Source organism: Trachurus trachurus, assembly GCF_905171665.1.
Source record: "Trachurus trachurus genome assembly, chromosome: 22".
Lineage (NCBI taxonomy): Eukaryota > Metazoa > Chordata > Actinopteri > Carangiformes > Carangidae > Trachurus > Trachurus trachurus.
The window spans coordinates 5,464,713-5,490,317 of record NC_139907.1 but is presented as its reverse complement, the minus strand read 5'-3'; the positions used below and the strand labels follow the sequence as shown (position 1 = coordinate 5,490,317).

Here is a 25,605-nt window from a genome sequence, read left to right as displayed (position 1 = left end):
ACTCTGCTATCTGTCTCCTGATTCCCAAAGTTTGCATAGTGATACTTTTTGCAGAGTTATCTGCCGTTACCTGATACCTGGCTGGAAATGTTTTACTACAACAACTTGGCTTCGGTTTCTGCAGCGATTAAACCTGAGTTTCCGCCCAACGTAGAGTCAGAGTATTTTCTGACTTTCTTCAAACTTTAAACTTCTTTCTCGTGTAGTTCTGTAAGTTTTATCTTCTAAAAACATGTGCGTTAAAGAGAAAAAGTCACATTTTGATTGAACAAGTCACAGTTACATTAAGAACAGAGTGGCCTGTGCCACAGAGCTGCAGAGACAGTCAAGTGCTTCATATTAAAAGATTTGCTTCACAGTATTTGCAGACACAGTATCGACCAATATGTTTTCTTCAGGGCCGATACCGATACTGATTATTAGTACTGATATAGAACCGATATAGAACCGATATAAAAATTAAGGAGAGCATATATGGGATTAGATTCTTTTTTTGTACACTGTGAAAATCTGTGATGAAAAGACTTTCAGCTTTTAATTTATCCAATTTGTGATCCAGTATGGCATTCATGTCAGAACCGATTATCATGAATTGATAGTCAGAGAGTTCAGCCAATATAAATAAAAACATTATCATATGAATTAGGTGCATATAGGTTGATAAATGCAGGTTTTTGTAGAATAACACAAACCGTGCTTCAGTGGGACATTGTTACACACCCAAGAGTGGTGACTTCAGGCAGAGAGGCGTCTGCATCAGAGCTAAAGGAGCACGTTTTAAAATACATTTTAGCGTTTATCATTGAAAAAAGCAGCCGATCTATTTCTAATTCGCAGTCTAACCCCATTGTGATCCACCTGTTTAGTGTTTACCATTACTGTGAAGGAGGAGAAGAGGAACCTAAGCTTACTTAGCCTCTCCAATATGAGCGATAACGTAGCAGACTCCGTGTTAAAAGGTGAATCTGACGTTCACTTTCCCATATCACAATATGTCATCGTGTTATTTCTTAATTAACAACCACTGCCTTGGTGTAAACAACATGTATTCCCAACATGAACCTCCCCGTCCTCTGTAAACATATGCTAAATCCTCTGAGGCCGGTGCAGCCAATTTTTTTTTTCTTTTTCTCTTTTACCATAATTCATTGTGTGGCAGCTTGAACGTCGCCGAGGAGCAGCAGCAGGTCGCATCTTCACGTCCTATAGGGGGACGGGGGGGGATCACTCAGTCACAGGCCTTTATTGTATGTCAGAGTCTTGCAATCTGTTGCCATGGCGATCTCCGGCTCTAACCGATCCACGCTGATCTGTGGGAATCAAAGCAAGAACAGGAAGGTCAGCGGTGCACGTGTGGATATTTGGCGCGAGCCGTCAGATGTATAACAAGTTTACATCCTGTACGTGAGCGTGCTGCGTTGCACCGCCTTTAATCGTCCACACGAGCCGCTACTTAAAGATCCGAAGTGCGTTTCATTTGTAACTAAATAATTCTTAAAGGCTTTAAATGTTCTGTATTTACTGCTAATGTGCAAAAAGCCAATTTGGCAGATTAAAGTCTAATTTGAGGTTTGCATCTCCTAATATTTGAACCAGAGACAGATGGCTGTTGGAGTTGGAGGCTGAATCCTAATCAGACATCTTGGTAGGTGTGAAATGGGGAAGTGGGACAAATTGAGTAGGCGGGGGGTCCAGGGGAGCGGGGCATTCATGTTGCTTTTTGGGGAGTTTTTTTTCTCTTTTTTTTCATCTGCTATGCTTGCGAAAGTGCAAAAAAAAGGGACTTGTGAGAGAAAAACAGGCCTCGGTGTGGAGCGGGAGGCAGCTTTTCACAGGACTGTTGGCGGCACATATGTCTGAAGTTTGTTGCCATATGGCTGTGTGAGCTATTTCCAGTGGTAATTAAATCCTAAACATTTTAAAGCCAGAGCCGGTTGGCTTGTGTCAGCGGAGTCATTTGGCAGAGAGAAGAAGGAGACAAAGAGAGAGAGAGATGGAGTGGAAAAACAACAACATCATGGCCACCACAGCCATTTAAAGGGATAGTTCACCCAAAATTCAAATTTCACCCATCATCTACTCACCCTCATGTCGACTAAGGGCTGGGAGAATTTTCAGAGTCCTCCGTGCCTTCTCGGAGTTACGGGGGGGTCCGCGCAGCAGTATTTGTCCATATAATGGTTGTGAATGGGACTCACTTTTCTTTGTCCAAAAAGACACACCAAAAAACATCCAAATACCTCCATAGTGCTCGTCTGTAATGTCCCTCTTGTATTGAAGCCCCGACATGAGAAATTGTTCTGCCGGTCAGTGCAAATCACGCGAGATTTGCACTGACACAGGAAGAGCAGTGAACTGAGACACTGGGAGCTTCCGCTACAAACAAGCTTAAAACATAGACTTATTTAATTTTTTTCAGAACAATTTCTCATGTTGGGGCTTCAAAAGAGGGACATAACGAGCACTATGGAGGTATTTGGATGTTTGTTGGTGTGTCTTTTTGGACGAAGAAAAGTGAGCTCCGTTCACAACCATTATAGGGACAAATACTGCTGCGCGGACCCCTCCGTAACTCAGAGAAGGCACGGAGGACTCTGAAATTTGAATTTTGGGTGAACTATCCCTTTAATGAAGTAGAAGAACCATGCATGAGCGAGCCAATGAGGCTAAAGTTAGATCACGGCCTGCTGCAGCCTGGATGGCTTCAGCGACTGGAGGCGAGAGAGAGAAGGCAGATCATAACAGAGCAGGTTCTGTCTCAGAGGGCTACGCCTCATTAGCAGAGAGCCTCCGTGAAGTCAATGGGAAACGTAGAGGGAGGTCAGGAGACCCCGGTCATCAACATCAGTCACTGACACAGAGTCGCAGCAGATCTGAGCCGAGCTGTCTGCATGCAGAGACAAAAAGGAAAAAGAAAAGAAGGAGCTCCTGGGATCGGCACAGAGGACAAGAGTGACATGATTGCATGGTCTTTGTGGCGCACAACTGATTGTTGGGAGATCTTTGTCATCGCGCCAAAAATGAAAGAACCTGGTGTGCTTCATCTCGGAAGTCAGATTGTTAACACCGGTGATCAGGAGCTGCCAGTGATTGTAAAAAAAAAATTATCAGTCAAGTCATGTGTGGAGAATTTAATCTTGTCTAGCTCCAAGGAAGACGCTGTGTCTCACGTCTCAGCCATGAGATCGGTAGATGGAGGAAGTGGTTTCCTTCAAAATAAAAGTTTCCAAAACAGGGAGAGGTAGATTTCATTTCTCATGAACTGTGATGTATGAATTCTGCAAGAGCAGCATCCTATTTTACTGTCTGCTTTGCTTACTTAATTACATTTCTAATTTGTCTCTGTATTATGCAAAGTAGCCTAATGATCTTGTCTCTACACCATGATTGGTTGTAAATGTAACAGTTGCAAGGGGGTAGGTTCCTCACAAGCCTTGGCTTCTTACCTATCCTTTTCATATGCATGTCTGTCATTCATACGAAATAAAACAATCAATCAATCTATGTTTGCTTGAATATTTTTTTAACCAGGGTTCATTTTGAAATATGGTTTCCAGTACAACCTCCAGTCTCTGTCATGTCAAGGAAGCATGAGCAGACACAGTGATACACAAACTGAACATCGATAATAGAAACCCCAGAGTGCAGCTGGTTGTTGCAGTGCAGAAGCCTCAGAACAGAAACTAGAGAATGACGTCCTGTTGCGTCTGTGAGGAGGACAGATGTGTTCTGTACCTGTGACATCTGGGGGAAGAGGCTGATGGCCAGAGGCAGAGCCAGGCCGAAGGCAGCCAGACACACCAGGCTGTGGACGGGCAGGACGAGCCTCCGCCGGCTCTGAAGGAGAGGCAGCCTGGTGGAGGAGGAGACACAAAAAAAAGGTGTGTTCAAGTCAAAAAAACAAAAACGTTCACCCAAAACTCACTCATCACATTTCAGAGATGGAGGAGTTAAAGAATTCAATGCACTTCCCTAGACCAATCATCACGGCAAACTACTGTCTCCTGGACTCTGAAGCCTTCAGGAGATAAAAGCTCATTTTGTTAAATGATAAAATTTGAAACAATACCAAAGACAAGTTCAACATATTTGTCAAAAACAATTTTAAATGTTGCCAAATAAGGTCACAGTCGCTGGTGGAAATGATCTTTCTGATAATTGAGGCAGAGTATTCAGACTATTTAAGGATAAAATGTAGAAACATCAAAGCTCCTCGACAGGAAAACGACATTAACAGAGAAATAAAATAAAAAGTCAGGTAGGGTTACAGTAGGGTCTCTGCCTGGAGATGATTTTACAGAAATAAAAATAACTGCACACACACTAACATTCAGGGCGGAGCAGGTTTTGTCTTTAGCGCCGTGTCTTCACAGCCCACTTACTCTCTGAAATGAGGTGGATTAGTGTTTAATTATGTCGTGGGACTGACACATTCCTGGGAAGTGGAGAGATCAAAGTTTTTTTTTTATTACAAATGTGAGAATATTAGAAAACACATATTAACCCTATTGCATGACACATATTATTGGATTTTAGGTGGTTGTAGTTCTCTATGGGTTCTTTAAAGGATAAACATGTGCAAGTGAATGTCACATTAACACAATGAAGCCTGTTCAGAGTTCAATATCTTTCTTTGCTGCACTCATCATAAACATAAAAGGAGGTTTGCATCCATTATCAGTCATAGTCATAGTCTAGTTTATTGTTATTTGGTTTTATCCTTCCACCTATTGCAGTAGCTGTGTAGTCTCTGTTTGATTAGGCAGATTTATTTTTTAAAGGGCTTTTTACATGGCTCCTCCATCTCCAGAAATACATTTCTCCTCCCTCCTCGCTGCCCTTCGTAGGATAATCCCCTCTTCAGTGTGTGGGACAGCGAACTCAGCAGGAGCTTGAGAAAGAGCCGCTCCATCGCTCCTCCACCAGCGACGCCTCTCCCCCTAACGAGGAGAGCTACTGCCTAATGAGGGAGCTCATTAACACATATGGCTGCCATGGTTTAATTAGGCTACACACACACACAAATGTGCAGATACACATTTTTAGGGAACTGGATTACAAAGAGAAAAGTAGAGTTGTGAGGTATGTGAGATGCAGAAGGAAGATTTGGGCTCATGTGGAAGTCTGAAAACCTTCAGATCAGGTGGAAAACTTCATTTTATCTCAAATTAATGATAGTTTCCATGCAACAACACTGCTGTGCTGCATTCACTGACTCTTGGATAACCTGACTGGTGGTCGTGCTCTGGCTGTGTCTGTCACTGTGAATAAACCAGTTCACAGTGAAAAAACACCATCATCATCCAGTAAAAGTAGCTTCAATTCTACTGAAATATACACTCCTACACTAACAGACAGGTGTGTGAAGGGGGTAGGGGGGGGGGGGGTTCAACATGAAAACAGAACAGAACAGGATTTAATTGTGTATTTTTTTAGCAGCTTTAGCTTTTCTTTGCATTATGGACACACTGATGTAGGGCTGCAACTAACGATTATTTTCATTATCGATTAACCTGTCGATTATTTAAATGATTAATCGATCAGTTGTGTGGTCAATAAAATGTTAAAAAATGTCAATCAGTGTTTCCTAAACCACAAGACGACGTCCTCAAATGTCTTGTTTTGTCCACAAACCAAAGAGAGACTCAGTTTATTGTCATAAAGGAACAAAGAAACCAGAAATATTCACATTTAAGAAGCTGAAATCAGAGAATTTTGACTTTTCTTCTTAAAAAAACTACCTAAACCGATTATTGGATTATTGAAATAGTTGACGATTGATTTAATTATTGTTCGACTAATCGATTAATTGTTGCAGCTCTACAGTGATGTGCAGCAGGTTTAATCCAAAACAGATTTCCCTAATAAAGTATCCTACATTTATTCTAAGTCAAAAGGCTAAAATAAAGGCTAGTGCATTAGCAGCAGAGAAAAGCTGTTGTTTTAATACTGTAGCTGATCTAGAGAAGATGACCTCTTCTTCAGTTGTTAATAGATGTTGCAACAGGACGTTGAAGAGATACTTAAGTGAACAGGAGGAAACCGTTACTGTCACAAACACAGTAACTATGACACAAGATGATAAACATGTCTCCTCCTGCCACTTATATAGATCAATATGACGGACGACCTCTAACTAACTTACAACTCTAAAATCCTTCTTCCATTTTCTGCACGATTGCAGTGTTAAGAATTTATTTTGTGTCTCATTTTCATCATGGACTCGCAGCTAATTGTGTTTTTTGTCAGTTAGAAAACGTTAACGTGCTGAGTCCATCTGACAAGTTCGGTGTAGTTGACGAGTGAAACGTTGAGACTGTCTGACTCTGCACAATAAACAATGTTTCACCTCATGTGTGTAAAGTTTTTTCAGCTGCGCCGCTTTATGAGTCTTTATGCAAAGCTACGCTAACGTCCACTGACCTCATGTTAATATAAATACGTACTGTATGGTCGATGTATATGCAAATAACAAAAAAAGAGGTTACACTGTTAATCTCATCTACGCAAATTTCTCAACAAAACAAAACAAAACAACCCCGAATCGTTGTTTTCAGTCCAATTGTGAGGTGAGAAGCCGCTGTCACTGCACTAAAGCAGCTCTCAGCGGTGTCATCCATCATTGGGGGGCCGCCCAGGGACCCATCTCTGTCCCCTTGTTCTCGCTCCATTGAGAGCCAGTGAAGGCGAGCTGACATGGAGGATAGCTGAGCTGCTTACTCGCCTGCATCTCCAGCCAACCCGACCTCCTCCTCCTCCTCCTCCTCTACCTCGCTCTCCCTCGCTTCCCCATGCAGCGTTCACTCATCCAGCTGCCAGGAATCCCAAACACACCTGGGCAGCTGTGGCTTGGCTGCCTGAGCCCGCCCGCCCGCCCGCTCGGAGCAGTCAGGACAAGTGCTGTTAATATGGAGCCGCATTCCTGGGCGCACCGCAGGCACAGTCAGGCCATCGATCACGGGACGTCCGCATAAACACGTTGCATCATTAAGGCGTCATTACAGTCATATCACACAGTGGTGGAGCTGGTTCAGTGACTGTGTGGGCTTATCAAACTATAGCAGCTCTCAGCACAAAGCAGACTGAGACGATGTTGAGATATTTATAATTTTGACTCAAATTTAGGACCAACTTTATTATTTATTTCTTAATTGTCATTTAATTAGGAGTCATTTGCATTTGTGAATTAATCTGACTTTTATAATAGCTGAACACCAAAAAGGTTTAGTGCCTTTATTGCTGCAATTAAAGCCATAATTAGCTTTTTAAAATGGAAAAAACAAAACAAACTACTTTATAGCAGTGATAATGACAGCAGTAAGGCTGAAATCATTTATTGTTGCTGTTGCAAACAATGCAGGCCGGGTCTCTTTCTCCTCCGGGGGAACATCATGTGTTGGATCGTATGCAGTTAAAGCAAAATCAGAATTTGAAAGAGACAAATGTTTGAATGCGCAATGGATAATGGAGCTACCTATAGAAACATCAACTCCATCAATAGGTTCAAGTTAAACATTTTGGCAAATTCACCTATTGCCATATTCCCTATAGAAGTAGGTTCACCTTTAATTGTCGGTGCAAGCTGTTTTTAGATCGGCGGGGCAGAGACGTGAGCTGCTCAACTAACGCAACAGAGCTGCACGGTACTTTCGCCTTTCCCTCATCAACCTCATCAAATACACAATCCAACAACTCCACAACGCTCTGGTGGACAAGTTGTGACCTGCACATTCACCACGCTATGAAATAATCATGTACCATTATGAGACAGAGTTGTTTTCGAGGCAAATGTGTAGCCGGAACTACATTACAGACACGGCTGCTGGGCGGAGTGATTTCAAAAACGCAAGTAAGTGTTTGCTTCATGTGTCGTCATGTTACATTCGTTATTATTTCATAGCGTGGTGAATGTGCAGGTCACAACTTCTTCACCAGAGCGTTTTGGAGTTGTTGGATTGTATATTTGATGAGTTTTGAGGGAAAGTACCGTTTCGTGAGCAGCTCACGTCTCTGCCCCGCCGATCTAGAAACAGCTTGCCCCGACAATTAAAGGGATAGTTCACCCTAGAATGATATTTCGCTCATTATCTACTCACCCTCATGTTGACTAAGGGCTGGAAGAATTATCAGAGTCCACCGTCCCTTCTCTGAGTTACAGGGGGTCTCGGCGTAGCAGTGAATTTCAATGCAACGGTTGCAAAGGGACACCGGAGCTCTTCGTAAAAAAACACACACAAAAAAACATCCAAATACCTCCATGATGCTCGTATGTAATGTCCGTCTTGTGCTGAAGCCCCAAATTGCGTAATTGTCCCGAAAAAAAATTAAATAAGTCTATATTTTAAGCTTGTTTGTAGCGGAAGCTTCTCGTCTTCTTCTTCTTCTCCTCTTCCTGGTCCGTCCAAATATCGCGTGATTTGCGCCGGCGTCAGTGCGGTTACTGCGAATCACGCGAGATTTGGACGGACCAGGAAGAGGAGAAGAAGAAGAAGACGAGAAGCTTCCGCTACAAACAAGCTTAAAATATAGACTTATTTAATTTTTTTCGGGACAATTACGCAATTTGGGGCTTCAGCACAAGACGGACATTACATACGAGCATCATGGAGGTATTTGGATGTTTTTTTGTGTGTGTTTTTTTACGAAGAGCTCCGGTGTCCCTTTGCAACCGTTGCATTGAAATTCACTGCTACGCCGAGACCCCCTGTAACTAAGAGAAGGGACGGTGGACTCTGATAATTCTTCCAGCCCTTAGTCAACATGAGGGTGAGTAGATAATGAGCGAAATATCATTCTAGGGTGAACTATCCCTTTAAAGGTAACAAACCTACTCCTAAAACCAAAATGTTGAACTATCCCTTACCTCAGGAGCCTGAGAGCCAACTGTCTGCACGACAAACACATGATATTTTAAATTAAAGAAAGTTGGTTTTGACTTTACTAATCTGGATTTTCTTCTGTCTAATATCGTTTGATTTACAGTTTGAATCCTGATGTTGTTTCTCTCTAAAGTCTGTGTGATGAGGAGTTTCTTACTTTTCCAGTGCAGCCATGACCATGGGCGGGAGCAGCAGGATGGGCATGGGCAGCACCACTCTGGTCAGGGCCGTGTCCAGAAGAGCCTGTGATAGACAAAAATCACAAAATGACTGAATGTTAAAGACAGCACATGATATATTTACAGCACGGTGAAACCAACATACATGCTTGGCAGCTACTCTGGACGTTCCCACCACGTTGCCGTTGTCATCAAGCACATTGATGCCCTGCGACAGCTCCGAGTGTCTCATGAGCACCACGTTACAGACGTTGGCGCTCGCTGTGGAGAGAGAGGTATTGACATATTTTATTATTTCACAAATGAGCATATTGTCTCTTCACCCTCTGGCTCGGGTGCCAAGGAAGGTGTCGGGGCTCTTTGCAGCGAGAGCACGAGGAGAGGAGGTTTAAATGAAGGTTTTAAACTGTAGCATCATGAGTGAGTGCACTGGTAATTTATGGAAGAACAGACGACGCTGAGCTAATTAGAATAATATCAGAACTTCATCAAGTTTCCTGTGATAATGAAATAACTATTCAAAGATCATGACGAAATGTTCTGGCAAAACTGATTAAACAGAACAAACTGTTTTCTCAGGATCATGAAATAATTATTCTGAGAATTAAAACATTTTTAGCGGCGTTGGTGTCGTTGAGACTGAAATATCTACTGGATTCTTTCCTGTCAAGTTTTTCTATCTATCTATCTATCTATCTATCTATCTATCTATCTATCTATCTATCTATCTATCTATCTATCTATCTATCTATCTATCTATCTATCTATCTATCTATCTATCTATCTATCTATCGGTCCAATTTGATGGCTAATTAGAAAGTAGAAACCCATTAAAAACATTTTTTCTTACAGTTCCTCTATTTTAGCTTTCCATTTTGTACCTTCTCTTTATCTTTGCTCTCTGGTCTTCAGTGCTTCTTCAGTGCAAATTTATGAGATTCATGATGGAGATTCCTCACTTCCTGTTATTATTGTCATATTTCTGCTATTTAAAAATATATATTCCTGATTGTTCTGTGTTTAGGGTTGATTAGGTACCGTTATTTTCAATGCTTTTATTCTGAAAATCCCTTTGGTTGCATTGATGGTAGGAAAAGCCCTGTGGATGGATGGATGCACTGACATGTACTATGTGGGTCAAAGGAGATGTTGATGATACCCAAGAAAACGTCTCATCTCATTATAAAAATACGTCTTTTAAGTTAAAATTCATAAAAACTAACCTTACTAATAATACAGAAGAATTTATAACCACTGAAAGACCATCACTGTAACCTAGACAACCAATGAGATGATGCTGTAATGGTTTGTGTGACTTTGACTCGAGTCAACAGTCACAACGCAACAAAAAGGTGAGTGACGGGTCAACAAACAGCCGTGTTGTTGTGATTTATTCACGAGAGCCAAAATGAACACAAATGTATGTTAATGCAGATGATCCTTTCTCCTTGACTCTAATAGGAATAAGAAAAACTCATTTTAGAGAGTTTAGTGGTGGCGCCGCGAGCCTTTTTAATTTAAGACAACAGCGTTCAGAGTTATCTGTGCTAAGGGCTGCAGGGCTGCCGGGTCGCTTTGTGAGGGGAATTCAATTGACTGAGCAAATAGCTCTTTTTACCTACAAGGGATTTTTTTTTTTATTCTGCAGACCAATTAATAAAAGGCACAGATAGTAGGATTTTTGGAAAGGAATAACAAACATACAACAAACAGATCTAAATTTCTTTTAAAAAAAGACCCAACAAACCTATTTGTAATTAAAATAAATTAATAAAAGGCGTCAAAGTAATTAGAAATTTTAATTGAATAATGAAAAGCCAGTGCAGCTAAATGCTGACTATGTGGCTGTAATTTGTAATTATGTGAAATAATTACATTTATGTACATTCTAATTGTCATCTAATAACTGGTGGTACACTGATGGAAATACATCCAAGAACTTTTCGCATAATTACTTCCTAAATATCACAAATAATGACAAATATTTTCAGAAGACGACAAATTAATTGTGCCCATAAATTTCTGCCGGCGACGGTTTTTCCCTCCAGTGAAGGTCTTCATAATCTAATTGAGTGACAGGCCGCTGCTTGATTAGGTTATTACAAATAAATCTAGCCTTAAGTAAGCAAACAAAATCAAGCGGGTGAAAATTCAAACAGCACTTTGCTTTCGCTCGCTTCAATTAGCCATTTTAATTACCTTTTATATAAGGCTACCAAAACAACAACAGCAACAACAATGAACAAACAGAAATCAGGTAAATGAGGCCTTGACATAGACGCCACTTTAGGGGTAATTATCCAATTTGTTTGCGGCAGCAGAGTTATAACGAGCAGCCAATTACCAGGCAAAGGCTGCGCTGTAGAAACCTGTTGATTTAATTAGAAGAACCGCCATGGTAAGGAAGGGGAGGGGTGGAGGGGTGGAGGGGTGGGAGGGGGGCAGGCAAACAATTTAATTATGAGCCAGCAGCCTGGGGCATTCTGGGACACGGGTCTATACCCCTGGGTGTGACTGTGTGTTTGTGAGAGAGTGGCATGAAAATCATCAGCCTTGTGGCTCCACACACAGAGCGGCTGACAGAGCAGAGCGGCTGCAGGACGCCACGGAGACCAGCACCGAGACAAACGGCTCAGGTGAACTGGGCTGCAGGTCTGATCATCACAGAGCAGCTCTGAAGGAAAAACACCACGTTAGGAAGATGAAGAATTACCTAACACCTCTTCGTTGTATTTACAGAGTTATTATAAGAGGGAAAAACAAGGGGGAAACAACATTAAATTCTGATTTATCTATTTTGAACTGACAATCTAGTGGTCAAAGCTCCAGTTTCTTTGTTCATACTTAAAATAAATAATTAAATCCCAAAGTCTTGTCAGCTTCATGTAGTTTTAGCTCATTCTAATCATAGCATGCTAAACATTAGCATGTTCCTCCTCTAAGGAGGTAACTGTTAGTATGATATCAGCTGTAGCCTGTTAGCTGTTTCATTCCAGACCTTGGTATCAAACTACTAAACTAAACTAAAGGGCCACTTACTGGTGTTTTCTGCAGCTTTCATTCAGATTATCTGTCATCATCATAAAATTGTGCAATGCAACTGAATGCAAAGCAAATCAATGAACCTCAGGTTAGAAGAAGAAGAATATATCAAATGTTAGTGTGGTAACAGTAGTGTTTTAATGTCATGACATGATAAATGCCATCATGCTAAATCTGAATGCACAAGGTTACCACGTTTAATCTATTCATATGTTAACATCCCATAGTTTCCATGTCAGCTACAAGCATATTAACATGTTAATAATTTCCCTTAGCATGCTAAAATGGTTTGTGTATCAGTGAAATGATCTGAAAGTAATTAAATTGTGCTTTACTACTTACTTACTATTATTGTGCATATTATTTTTTATACTCGGAGCACTTGAAAGTTTGAACTTTACATTTCGTTGTACTAAGTGTTGTACAATGACAATAAAGCTATTCTGAAATCAAACTTATATTAAAAATAAAATAGTGTATTGACAGACACAGAATCATCCTACTGATTAAACACTGGACCAGATCTACAATGTGAACTCATTTACAGATCAAAGGGCCACGTGAGTCTCAGGTTGATGAGGAGGTTTCTTTTTTTTTAACTCACCCACTGCTGGGAAGGGGACGAACCTCTGCACCAAAAGCCTGGTTGTTGGGCTGAAGCGGTTTGCTCTCTGGATTAACACATTCAACCCCACCTGCAAACCAGACACACATGAGCCCGACTCCAATTTTACAATGGGGGAGAAAAAAAACAAAAAGACAGAAAGATGTGCCTGGAGTGAGTAACGTGTGGGATAAGTATGTGAATAAACTTGATGGTTCAGAGACAAATGAAACCAAAGTGTCAGAAACGGGAGAAAGGTGACATCTCTGTCTTTGTGCATAAAGGATGAAACAAGCAGCTTCTCTGTGTTTCTCCTCTGACGGAGGAGCCATGTGCTCTTTGATAACACACCACCACCACCACCGAGCCGCTGCAGCCGCCGGCTCTCCCCGCCACAGTGGGGGGGCGTCACCAGAGCGGACGTTTAATTGGAGAGCTCCTGGCCCCCTCCCGGCCTGTCGTTCCACCCTCCACACACCCCGAGAGTGTGGTGTGTGTATGTGTGTGTGTGTGTGTGTTTTGTCTTTCTTCTTCTGCTTCTCCTGTGCTTGTTGCCGTTGTCAGAGCAGCAGCAGCCGGATGAGCGCCCAGCGGGATCAGTAATTGGCTCGGTTTGAGCCCCATGTCCACACTAAGGCTTGTGTCAGGCAGGTGTGTGAACATGCATTATACTCTTTTGACATTTGAGTCCTTTGATGATATAAAAAGGTAAGAAACACTCAGCTGATGAGGGTGTTTTGAAAAGTTGTATTTAAAAGTTTATACCGTCAAAATCATTCAAAATATTTGGTTTTTAATTTAAAAATATACATATCTATATGTGGAACAACCTTCAGACCATTAAACTCTGAAGGCAGACTAATATCTATATCTATAAAGTGACTCATGGGTATAAAGGATTAATGAGTGAACTCACAGCGATGGAGACGGCGCTCGTCACTGCTCCGACGTATCCCTGCACGAATTTGGAAACTGGAGCTGGCTGAAGTGAAAGTGAAAATGAGAAAGAAGCGAGAAAACAAAAAGACGACAGTTCAAGCAGCTCAGCAACACACAGACACAGTGTTTGTTGTCATCAGTCGCTTCAGTGCAGATGGTGTTGGTTACCTTGGAGGCGTTACGGTTACTGTAGTTAACGCAGGCGTTGTGACTCTGGTTTAACCACTGGTCAAAGAGACAGAGGAGAGGAAGATGAGTTAGAGCATGTTACTGTCAGTGATTTATTATTGTGTATGATTACAGGTGCTGTTATTTACATTTTCAGTATGTCCTTGTTTATTATAAGGTTTTAGATCAGGGGTGTCAACCAAACTGGCCCGCCAGATGGTCCAATCTGGCCCATGGGATGAATTTGTGTGTGAAAAGACAGAAGAGGCATAATATTGTTGAACTTATTTTTTTAACTGTAAACATCTTAATAATGAACTTGTACTTCTTTGCACTAAAGCAAAGGGACATTTTTTTCTTTATTAATAGGTTATAATGATACTATTTAGACTGGTCCGCCCACTTCACATCAAATTGCGCTGTATGTAACCCCTGAACTAAAATGAGTTTGACACCCCTGTTCTAGATGTTGTATATCTTAGGGAAACATATCTATGATTAAATGAACTTGATATCAGTGACTGAAACCTTAAAATGTTCTAGAAAAAGCAGAAAATTAAGCTCTGAGTTTAGTTGAGATCAATATTTTTATGATAAATGGAAGTATTTTCCCAATTAAAAATCCAAATTGAGTAAATGTATGAAATAAATACACATTTTTCATGGGCGCAACCCAGATACTTAGCTCTGCTGCTCACCCCACAAATGCATGTTCCTTACAAGTGTGGCACCATTTAAAAGGGTAATAAACAGGCTTTCCAACGCTATAAGATTTATTTCCAAGATGCATTGTTACAACAAAGAAATAATCTACCAAACACAAATTTCTTTTTGTGCAAAGTTTATATACATTTTTTACTCATTGTCGAGTGGTTGAAATGTCGATGTTTATGAACTGTTTTGTCTTGTGACACCACTTAGAGATTTCTAATTCTGTTGTTATCGTTGTCACTTTGGCGTCTTCCTGTCGTATTATTGTATTTCTCCACCTGTCACGTCACCTGTTTTCGAGCATCTTGCCAGGATTACTGTTGTAAACTTTGGATTGAAGGCTGGGAAATCTACAGAGATGTTGATTATTGTCTGTCGTCTTTATAAATAAATGAATGAATAAAACAAAAGGAGACGTGTCTTGATGGTATCGTCTCAGTCAGGACGTGGGATGCATTTACCTGCCAGAAGATGGTCGACAGAAGTGTTTGGTTTGGGAGGAGCAGGCCGACAACCTGCACAAAGACAAAAAAAAAACACTTTACACACTCACTACAAAACATAAAAACAAACAAAAACATATGAAAGATCAAAAAGAGAAATGGACAGAACATATTTATGTCAGTGTACGATATGTAAACATTAAATGTGATCTTACCACCGGTGTGCCAAACGGGATAAACCCTGTGTAAAGACAGAGTCAGTGTCATCACTTCCACTGTTTGATTTGAGGTTAATCTGTTGTCAGGTTTCTAAGATCTCATGTTTCTAATCTCTAAATCCTTCTACTTTTATTCTTCAGTGTAGATTTCTATGCTCACATTAGTCTGACATCTACTCTGTATTGGTCCTAACATGTTCATCCCTCTGTTTCTCCTCCCACATTCATCCCCTTTATCCCTTCCTCAGACGCGTCGTAGTCGTCTGCTGAGGAAGGTGAGACTTTGAGGAGGCAAACACAAGTATTTTGGTCCCGACTCAGAGGCCGCGAGAACTTCTCCGTCACCGTGGGAGAGAGATTTTAATCAGCACCCAGCTGAGAGTGACCTTTTCCAGGCCTGAGACAACCTGAAGAGCCCTGGAGAGCTGTGACAGTTCCCAGGGTGAAGGACGCCTCCAATGTTGGACCACATAACATAACAAGACCCCGGATCTCCCACTCCCACTCCCACAGACAAGGGCGTCCAAACCGAGCTATACTGTACCTGACATCCGAAAGGGCATGAGGATCTTCTCCCCCGTGTCAGGGTGGATGATGGCCTGTAATGAGAGCGCAAATGATCTGAATCAAGACGATGATGAGCTCACAATCATTTGGGTTCGTTAAGTTCAAGGGAGTTTTGCTGTGGAGCTAAAAACTGGAAAGGAAACTTTTACATGTTACTGGAAACTAATTATATCATCTATGTGAGGTGAAACTACTGAAGACAAAGTGTCAAATAGACATGGAAAAACAGGTAGTGGCTCCAAGTCCCACTTACGCACATTTGAGAGCTGACACTTGTGCAAAATAATTGATTACTGCGCTTTCTTCTGTTGTAAAATATTATATGATTTGAATTTGAATAGTTTTCTTTTCATTTATGATGCTTCTAATAATTATTTTATGAAGCACTGTCTCTTGAATAACAGTATAGACACTCACTTCACATCAATTCTGTTCATTGGGAATCAATACATCCAATAGTAATTAAGTGACTGATCATATGGTATACGATGCTCCCTCTGCAGATTTTCCTTTGGACATTTTAAAGGGATAGTTCAACATTTTGGCAAATTGGCCCATTGCCATAATCCCTATAGTCATAGCGGTAGGTTCGTTACCTTTAATTGTCGGTGCAAGCTATTTTTAGAACGGCAGAGCAGAGCCGCGAGCTGCTCAGAGCTACGCTACGGAGGCTCATGGGATTTCTTGGTTTCCCTCATCAAACTCATCAAATACACAATCCAACAACTCCAAAACGCTCTGGTGGACAAGTTGTGACCTGCACATTCACCACACTATGAGATAATAACAGAATGTTACCAGACAGAGTTGTTTTAGAGGTAAATTCATGCAAAAACGCTGATGCACGTTGCCTTCAGGGACAGTTTTTCAGCAAGCAGTCTCTGCATTTTCCCTCGAAAACTCTCAGTCTCATAACGGAACGAGTTGTTTAGCTTGCACCACCAAATAAAGGTAACAAACCTACTGCTATGACTATAGTCCCTATGGACCTCTGATTGTGTCCTTAATAAAGTCTTATTATTATTATTATTATTATTATAGGGATTATGGCAATGGGCCAATTTGCCAAAAATGTTGAACTATCCCTTTAACTTTCCTTCTATTAGCGGTGAACGAGGCCCATTGTTCTTCCAGGAAATCCTGACATGTTATTGAGTGATGCTTTTATTTTGACGTCCTGTTGACATGTTAATGTGTTTACCATGTTCACCAACTCATGCTCATGTTTGCTCCAGTCCAGCTGAGGCTCCATCAGCAGTGAGCAGTTTTACAGGTATTAAATCAAACTAATTGAAGCTATTTGATTTTGATCAGTTTATGATGTCAACAAAAGGCAAAGACTCAATATTTATAAAACCTGAGGGGAACATGAATGTTTTAAACCATATAACACGACAGTCCAAACACTGTTGGAATATTTCTTAAAGCAGAAGTAAGCGATCCGGTCGTTTTGGCTAATGCTGCGTTCCAGGCAGGCTTTTGAAACCGTAAATTACAGCTTCAAGTCACAACTTACGATTTTGTAGCGTTCCAGGCAACCCACTCGTGTTTTTCCGACCTGTTTTACCTGTGAAAGTCACTATAACGGCCACTCGTAACTTCTGACCCGTGAACTCGTACCAGATCGAACTGGTACGACTTCACAGGTCGGAAAAACACGAGTTACGAGTTTCCTTGAACGCACCATAACAGTCCTCGTCCCTACGTCGCCACATTCACGGCGTCCCTTGGCTGCACACACAGCCCTGCATGCCGTTCTCTCTCCTCATTGGATAAAAACTGTAGGATACGATAAATGTTTTCTCCTCGGCTCAGAGCAGAGCAGAGGGACTGAGAGACCCGTGTTTCAGTCCAAACACTCTATGTAAGTGATTGCTGTCGGAAGATATAACTATTTAAGACTTATATTAACACAAATATATCACTTACTTCTGCTTTAATACTTAAATTAAACTCACATAATGTCAACCTTATGGTGACGTTTGAGGGAAAGTCAGGAGATCACAGACGACAGAAGGATTTCATCTGCTGGGGATCATCATGTCAACCCATCCAATAATAGTTGAGATAATTCAGTCTGCAAAATCATATTTTATCCATCCATCCATCTAAAGTCCAAGTTTAAACCTCTAGTATTATGATGATTTATTCAGCTTAATTCTCCTGTCACACTGGCGGCATTGTATCTAAACATTAAACATGTATTTCAGATATCTATCTATCTGTTTGCACCTGAATCAGCTGCATAAGCACCGATCAAAGTCTCAGGGCCTGAAGCCTTCAACACGGATGCATTAGAGCTGTCTGAGCTTTTCATCTTTACTCTTCAGGCTTTTTTTTTTTTTTATCCTTAACATGTTTTCTTTTTTTTCTGTGTCGATAAGCGTTTTTCAAAGTCGCATCATACGTGTGCACCAGAGACAAACGACAGAGCGCCGTACTCTCCTTTCCTCTCCTCTGCTACCAGATGAGATAAGATAATGACGGATAGAAATCTCTGGCGAGGAACAGAAGGCGTCCGGCTTCTTCCTGATGCTTCTATGCAGAGTCGTAAACTAAAGCATCATGTATGAGGGCACTATCATGTCTCAGTGAGGAAACATGGCCCCACACAGCAGATACACACATCCATAACACTGAGGATCTACTAACATGACATTAACCGCTTTAAAAACGCCATTCAGATTCCTGCTGGATTAACATCTATGTGTCCTGCTCTTGTTGGATTTGATTTGATTGACTAAACCCAACGACTTCTTCCCATCTGTGTCACAAATATAAATCTGTTGTCATGGTTCTTTCTATATTATTGAACATCATTCTCTGACAGGCTCGTGCCTTCAGTTCAGTGATGATCTCTCCGAGCTGTCTGCTAATTGGCACATGAGTTAAAACCACTCGCCTGCTTCGGTTGTACTTGTTACTTCCCCATTAAAGCCGTTTTTTCTTTTCTTTTTTTAAATGCTGCGTCTCCATGTTTCTGTTGACTTTGTTGTAAACTTGTCGTATAAACAGGTGAATCCTGAGATGAGGCACAAAGACTGGTGTCAGATCTGTTTGCTAATTCTGAATCAGTGTGAGAAAAACTTTATTGATCCCTGCAGGGAAACGGCTTCATTGCAAATGCTTAATGCTCACTTGTGTTACATTGTGTTGCTTCCCAGGAGCCAGGGTTGTAACACTTTGCAAAGAGAAAAGAAAAGCTACTCTACATCAGTGATAATGATAAAAAACACTGTAATTAGATTAAAGGTGCAAAAGGCACATGTGCAAAAAGTAAAATCTAATGTGCAATGTAGAATAAGAGCATGGACTTAAGTGCAAATATTGCAAACAAAGTAGGTAAATAGTCAATTAAGGCGAGACTCTACAGGCAAAAACAATTTTGAGATTTTGGGCTATTTTTCTTCCTTATTCCTTCAGAAAAGTCAAAAGAAATGGTAGAAAATCCACATTAAGGTGGTTATTTTTCTTCATTTTGTCTCTTTCGTCAGCAGATTTTTCCTAAATTCACCAAAAGTTAACAGCTACTGTGACATACTGAGCTGGTTATCTGACCCATGTCGTGTCAGGTATCATTGTAAAGCTCTCTCTCTCCTGAACAGTTATGTAGGCTCCAAACATTGTCATTTCCACCGTAGCCGCAACCAATCATAAAAGTACGATTTACATTAACAATCTATGGAATTTTACAGTACTTTAAAGGCCGTTTTCTCAAAATCAGCTTTCCTCAGACTCTGAGCTAGAAATCTCCACTTCAGCAGCACTTACAGACACGAAACCTTCCAGTTTAATTCCTGTCTATATTCTGAAGGTTTTTTTTTAGAGGGGATTGTTGATGCATCATTCACAGCCTGGTTTATACAACATTTTATTCCTAAAAACAGGGCAAAATTTGATTTCCCTTAGGGCTGGTCACAGTATTTTCTTATTTACAGAGTGATAAAAAGAGATATCCAAAATCCCCTCTGGAAAAACTTCTGACTCTAATGTGTCAACAAAATAAAACAAGAATTTTGAAAGGGGCTTTATCCATTGTTCAGATTTCAGTTCTGGAAATGTATGCACATCAGCACATATTTCATCAGATATCGCCTCATTTACATATTTAAAGCAGAAGTAAGCGATCCGGTCGTTTTGGCTAATGCTGCATTCCAGGCAGGCTTTTGAAACCGTAAGTTACAGCTTCAAGTCACGACTTACGACTTTGTAGCGTTCCAGGCAACCCGTAACTCGTGTTTTTCCTTCCTGTTGCACCTGTTTTACCTGTGAAAGTCACTATAACGGCCACTCATAACTTCCGACCCGTGAACTCGTACCAGATCGAACTGGTACGACTTCACAGGTCGGAAAAACACGAGTTACGTGCTGCCTTGAACGCACCATAAGTTCTTGTCAGCCGATGGAGTTAGCAGCTCCCGCCCTCGTCATGGATCTATTGGTCCTCGTCCCTACGTCACCACATTCACGCGCATCCCTTGGCTGCACACACAGCCCTTCATGCCGTTCTCTCTCCTCATTGGATAAAAACTGTAGGATACGAGGAAAGTTTTCTCCCCGGCTCAGAGCAGAGCAGAGTGACTGAGAGACCCGTGTTTCGGTCCAAACACTCTATGTAAGTGATTGCTGTCGGAAGATAGAACTATTTAAGACTTATATTAACACAAAAATATCGCTTACTTCTGCTTTAAACATAAGATTTGACAAAACTTGTAATACAAAAAATATTTGTCTTAATGTAAGTGATAAACTTGGGACGTTTCATGGTGATATCTGTTAGTTAACATTTTTACCCTATTCACCTGTAGTGTCTCCCCTTAACAGTAATATGCAATGGTAAAGTGAGGTGTAAAGGGGGTCATCAGTAAATATACTGAAGTTTTTACAGTGTAAATGACTGTAAGTTTGTGGCTGAATGTCCAGCTCCACCTCCAGGACTGAGCCAGACTGACTGACATCACCATAACAACCAGGTGTGTGTGAAGCATCTTACCTGCTTTATTTTCTGAGCCTGCCAAAGCTGTAAAGGGAAAAACGTATTAGTAACAGTCATCGTTAATTATACTTCATAAATAAATAATTGAACACTCGAGCCTTTAATTTGGTCATTTAAAAAAAAAAAAAAAGGGACAGTGAACATCTCTGAGTGTTCAACCTGAGCGTCGGTCACTCCTGGAGGCAGAGTCCCTCGTCTGAAACGCTCCAGCAGCTCCTCGCTCTCCTGGAGTCGCCTCTGAACCGAGAGAGAGAGAGAGAGAGAAAAATATATTAAAAAGTTAAATTCAGGACAGTCGTTCTTTTCTCTCTTCCACTGTTGAACCCACTCGAGTCAATGTGCAGTAATTGTGTGTCTCCAAATCTTTCCTGCTGATTTTCAGTTTGACAAATGAGTTTGCTAAAAGGTAATGAGCCGCTTTCTGTGGTGTGATGGTTGTCTTAATGCTGAGCAAAATACAAGGTCATGTCGCCCAATTTGTTCTAATGAGCTCGCCATCTGTGTGTGTGTGTCACTGTGTGTGTAGGTTCTCCTTTCTCTGCATTTGTGTGCATGTGTGTGTGTGTGTTCATACGCAAAAATCACATCCAACCCTGTTCAACTCTCGTCATTAGGGGCAAGTTGAGGCTACGCCTGGCCCAGTAGGGTGCAGGGTGTGTGTGTGTGTGTGTGTGTGTGTGTGTGTGTGTGTGTAGACTCTCTCCCCTCCCTCCACAGCTGCCCCACTTGTCCACACCTCATCACATCCCAGGAGCTACTGCCGCTATTACTGTCACCAAAGAGCCTGCTAACAGCTTCATTACCCAGAGCAGCAGAGCTCTGATGACTGCAGGAGCAAAAACTACCACAACACCGCCCAGACCCGGGGAAACGCTAGGACGAGTGCAGCGCTGCAGCGTTTAGACACGACCGCCTGGAAACCAGAAAGGACAGAGACTCCCCCAAGTTTGTAAAAAAAAAAAAATCTGTCGTATTAAAGCATTTTTTTAAACAAATTCTGAACCTTTTGTCTTCATCTTCTGTCTGCCTCTATGATGTTACATGTTATATATTGTGATTATTGTTTCCAGGTTTATTGAAAGTGGCCAATCTAATAGATCTTCAGACCTTAAAAATATGTATAAAGCAAAGAACAGATCGTTACCAGAACATTTACAGAACTTGTTCAAGCTGGAGGAAGAGGATTGAAGCTTGATTTTAAACATACCGGTATATTTGCAAGGCTAAGCTTAAAACAAATGTGTATTTCTGTTGCAGGTGTAAAACTATGGCATTCACAAAGCAAGGAACTGAAAAGTTGTACAAGTATATCTCTTTAAGAAAATGTTCCACATGTGTCCACTGCTATTTTGCTCATTTGTTTAACTTTTTGAAATAGAGTATAATATTGGTGTTGATAGTAAGCCAATGCAATTATAACTATAGAAAAGGACAAGTACTATAAGTTTTTCTTCATCCTGCTCCTTTTCATTTATGGTGACTATGTGTACATCATGTAAATATGTGCAACCATGTGTAGAATGTAAATCATTAATGGAATAAATCAAAAAATGAAACGAAATGTTACTATGCAGCCATTTTGGCTCCAGACTGAACACCTGTCAGGTGTCATCTCAACAGCCCCAAAAGTGACTAGACAGCAGAGAAACACTAAAGTGGTTCACTCTGTTCGGGAAACACTAATTACATACCAGCCTGTCCTCAGAGTGATCTCAGGATTTATTTTTTTGTTATCTAAATCAAAAACCAGCAGTCTAGACATGGGGCGTCCTCCTCAGACATCTAACAATCTGTTAATTGTTTAATGTCCAGAATGAATCCTTCATTTAAAGTGTATTTAATCTGTTTGTCAGACAAATTAACACTTATGACAGCAGCTGCTATAAGAAACTAAAATGTTGGTGATTGTAATAAAGTTTATACTTGATGATGAGCAAAATGATCAAAGTCTTATTGGAAAAGGAAATGTTGAAGGCTGCTAACATATATAGTATATACAGTAACAATAGATCATCAAAACCCGTCCATACCTAAACATATATATAGATATATATATATATAAAGTGATCCACACAACATATTGTTGAGAGAGGCTTCATCTTTAGTTATGTCTGTGTGACTTGAATGTGGTTTTCAAGTTGCATTCTATTACAGTGATGCCTCCATTGATTCCAATGAGTGGATTTATTGATCATCTCTTGATAAATATAACATACAAGATGGATAAAAGATGTATCCTAATGTACCAAAGTCCTCAGACCGGAGGAGAGAGCCACTCAGGCTGCATCAATGAATGAGTTGCTCTCATCTCTAATTACTCCACAGTCAGCTGAATAAAAACTGTCATAATAATAATGACATCTGTGTGTGTGTGTGTGTGTGTGTGTGTGTGTGTGTGTGTGTGTGTGTGTGTGTGTGTGTGTGTGTGTGTGTGTGTGTGTGTGTGTGTGTCTGTGTGTGTGTACCTCTGTCACAAAGAGCGTGCTGGGGTCGATCACATCCAGGAAGTGTCTGAACCGACCAAAGAACGTTCCCTAAGAGAAGACGAAAACATGATTAAAAACAACATCCATCATCATTTAGTCGTTTTATTTAGATGATTACTTTACATTACACGCTCTTTAAAAGTTTTGTATCACTGCAGCGCCTGAGTTGAGGTGAAAAAGTTCAGAAAAATCTAACTTTCTTTCACTGTGCAGGTAAAATCATTCTCCTGTCTGTTGAAACAGCAGCTCAGCAGCAGCAGCAGCGTCAGACTCGAGTGGGACAGATTCCAGCTGTCGCCCGGTAAACAGCCACATCACAGCGTGCCAGCTGTTTTGACACACCAGGTGGAGCCTCCTCATTAATACCTCAGACAAACTGTTTCTTATCTGGGACCCAAACCCACTCTCACACACATACACCGCCTGTGCGATCGGTTTTCTATAATGACACCTCTCGATCATTCACTCATTACCGAGCATAAGGAATAATTTAGATGGAAATCTGGTTTCTAACTCGCTGCTGCGCCTCGTGGTGTCCTGAACATATGGACGGTTGGTAAAAACATGAAAGGAGGTGGGGGGAGGGGGGAGGCTCTATAACTCTGTTAAATTATATTTGATTATATGATTGTATATGGTGAGCAATGGGAACCATGGAGCTGCGTCCCAACCCTCTACATCCACGTTATATTGATCATAATTGTTATATTTGTGCTTTAAATGTTGAAATTATCACATTACCACTTGTTTTGGACCGGCTTTCACTCGTATCATTTTTTGGTCTGTTATTAATCCTCTCATTATTGATCAATCCCTCCTCAATATGTCATTTGTTTTGAACATGTGTTGCCTGGTTTCCATGTCAACACCATGAGTACATCTAAGCGCTTCTACATGATTAAGTTGATAATTATAATTATTGGCCAAATGCCACGTTTCTAATAGTAAATCATAAAATAAGTTTTTAGGTTTTTTTTTAAGGAAGCTAAGGCAAAATGTGCAAACAACTGTTTCTTTAAAGGAAGCTATTAAACATTTCTTTTGTGTCATTTACTCACTGTTGCCTTGTTATGTTTGCTATTAGTTATTTTATTAAGGAGTTCTCCAGTGATTTATTGTTGTGCCTTCATAAAGCTGGAAGATACAAGAGAAGTCGTCAATATCAAAATCAAAGCAGCAGATGTTTCACTGAGCTGCGTTCAAGGTTCCCATTCACCTCTGACCTTTTATAGGCTACTAGATTCAATCTGACCAGGATGTTTCAGCGCTGATAGAGAACTAGTTTACAAGACTACTATGAATTCAGAGCTCTGGTTTAAAATCATTCTGAGAAAGATTGGGATTTCATTTCATGTTGCATTCAAGGTTCAAAATAGTTTATAAACTTTCCCATCATGCAGATGCAGAGAACAAAATGATTAACATTGCCACCAGTGGAAGCTGGGTAATAGGGATCCATAAGCACACTGGTTTTTGACTGGAATCCGCGTTGCGTTCAAGGTTCCACAAAGTGTGTAAAGTTTGGTATCATGCACAAACTGAACAACAAGCTTAAAAATGACACTTGAAAATATAGGGAGTTGTAATTGAGCCAAATACACAAATGACAGTTGATTTAATGATTTAAAAGCGAGATGCCTGTTTGGATTTCATCTCGCGCTGCGTTCACGGTCTCCAGTGTCAGTGTGATTGAACATTTCACCTGTTCACCTCATAACAGGCCTACCCTACACCATGTCCAAGCTGAACAAGAAGCTTAAACACCGTAGAAATCCTAAGTATCAGTGCAGTTCATTCAGTTTTATAAGTAATAACTAAGCAATATCCTATATAAGTCATATTAGTTTAACACCGAGGAACTGACACTGATGATAAATCAATATAAAGGGAGATTATTGTTTGGATATAATCTCGCGTTGCGTTCAAGGTCCACAGTGTTTGAACATACAACCTGTTTACTAATATTGACACGCTGAATGGAGGCTGTTTACGAGATAAAGCAGAGGCCTGGAAGTCTATTTAATAACCTCCAGTAAAAGGTTACAGTTTGAAGTTTGAAGGCCTGTTTCTGTGCAGATTCAAAACAAAACGCTGAGTTCCTGTTGCAGATTTAAAAAAAAAAAACTAAAGTTACCTGGTCGAAGCGAGGCTGGCCCAGCTGGAAGGTCGGATACTCGGACATGTTGCTGTTGTTGCTGCTGCTGCACACACACTTCGGTCTCTGTGTGTGTCTGTCTTCTCCTTATCGGTGTTTTATCATAAACTTTTCACCAACTCTTCATGAAGCAGCAGCTGCAGGTCTGGCGGTCAAAATACAGCTGTTCACGCGCCGCGGTGCATTAAGGGTAATGTAGTTTTTCTAGGCCACCTCAT

The 25,605-nt window shown here is 40.8% G+C and overlaps 1 protein-coding gene across 1 annotated transcript; it reads right to left on the bottom strand.

The window, feature by feature from the left end:
* Window positions 1-626: 626 nt before the first annotated feature.
* On the bottom strand, window positions 627-25,547 carry sfxn5a (sideroflexin 5a). The gene is made up of 14 exons (XM_083998995.1): window positions 25,367-25,547; window positions 23,212-23,280; window positions 20,906-20,983; window positions 20,744-20,770; window positions 15,728-15,782; window positions 15,181-15,206; window positions 14,984-15,037; window positions 13,812-13,868; window positions 13,621-13,686; window positions 12,705-12,795; window positions 9,204-9,319; window positions 9,037-9,122; window positions 3,736-3,853; window positions 627-1,310 (listed from the first exon to the last, which is right to left on the bottom strand). The coding sequence occupies exons 1-14, from the start codon at window positions 25,412-25,414 to the stop codon at window positions 1,233-1,235; spliced, it is 969 nt and encodes a 322-aa protein (XP_083855121.1). The 5' UTR covers window positions 25,415-25,547; the 3' UTR covers window positions 627-1,232.
* Between the last annotated feature and the right edge of the window lie 58 nt (window positions 25,548-25,605).

Coding starts and splice junctions, on each gene's coding strand:
- sfxn5a (XM_083998995.1), bottom strand. CDS start 25,414: ATGTCCGAGTATCCGACCTTCCAGCTGGGCCAGCCTCGCTTCGACCAG. Junction 15,207..15,727: donor CATGCCCTTTCGGATGTCAG/GTACAGTATAGC, acceptor GTCTTTACACAG/GGTTTATCCCGTTTGGCACA. Junction 13,869..14,983: donor TGTCGACCATCTTCTGGCAG/GTAAATGCATCC, acceptor CTCTTTGACCAG/TGGTTAAACCAGAGTCACAA.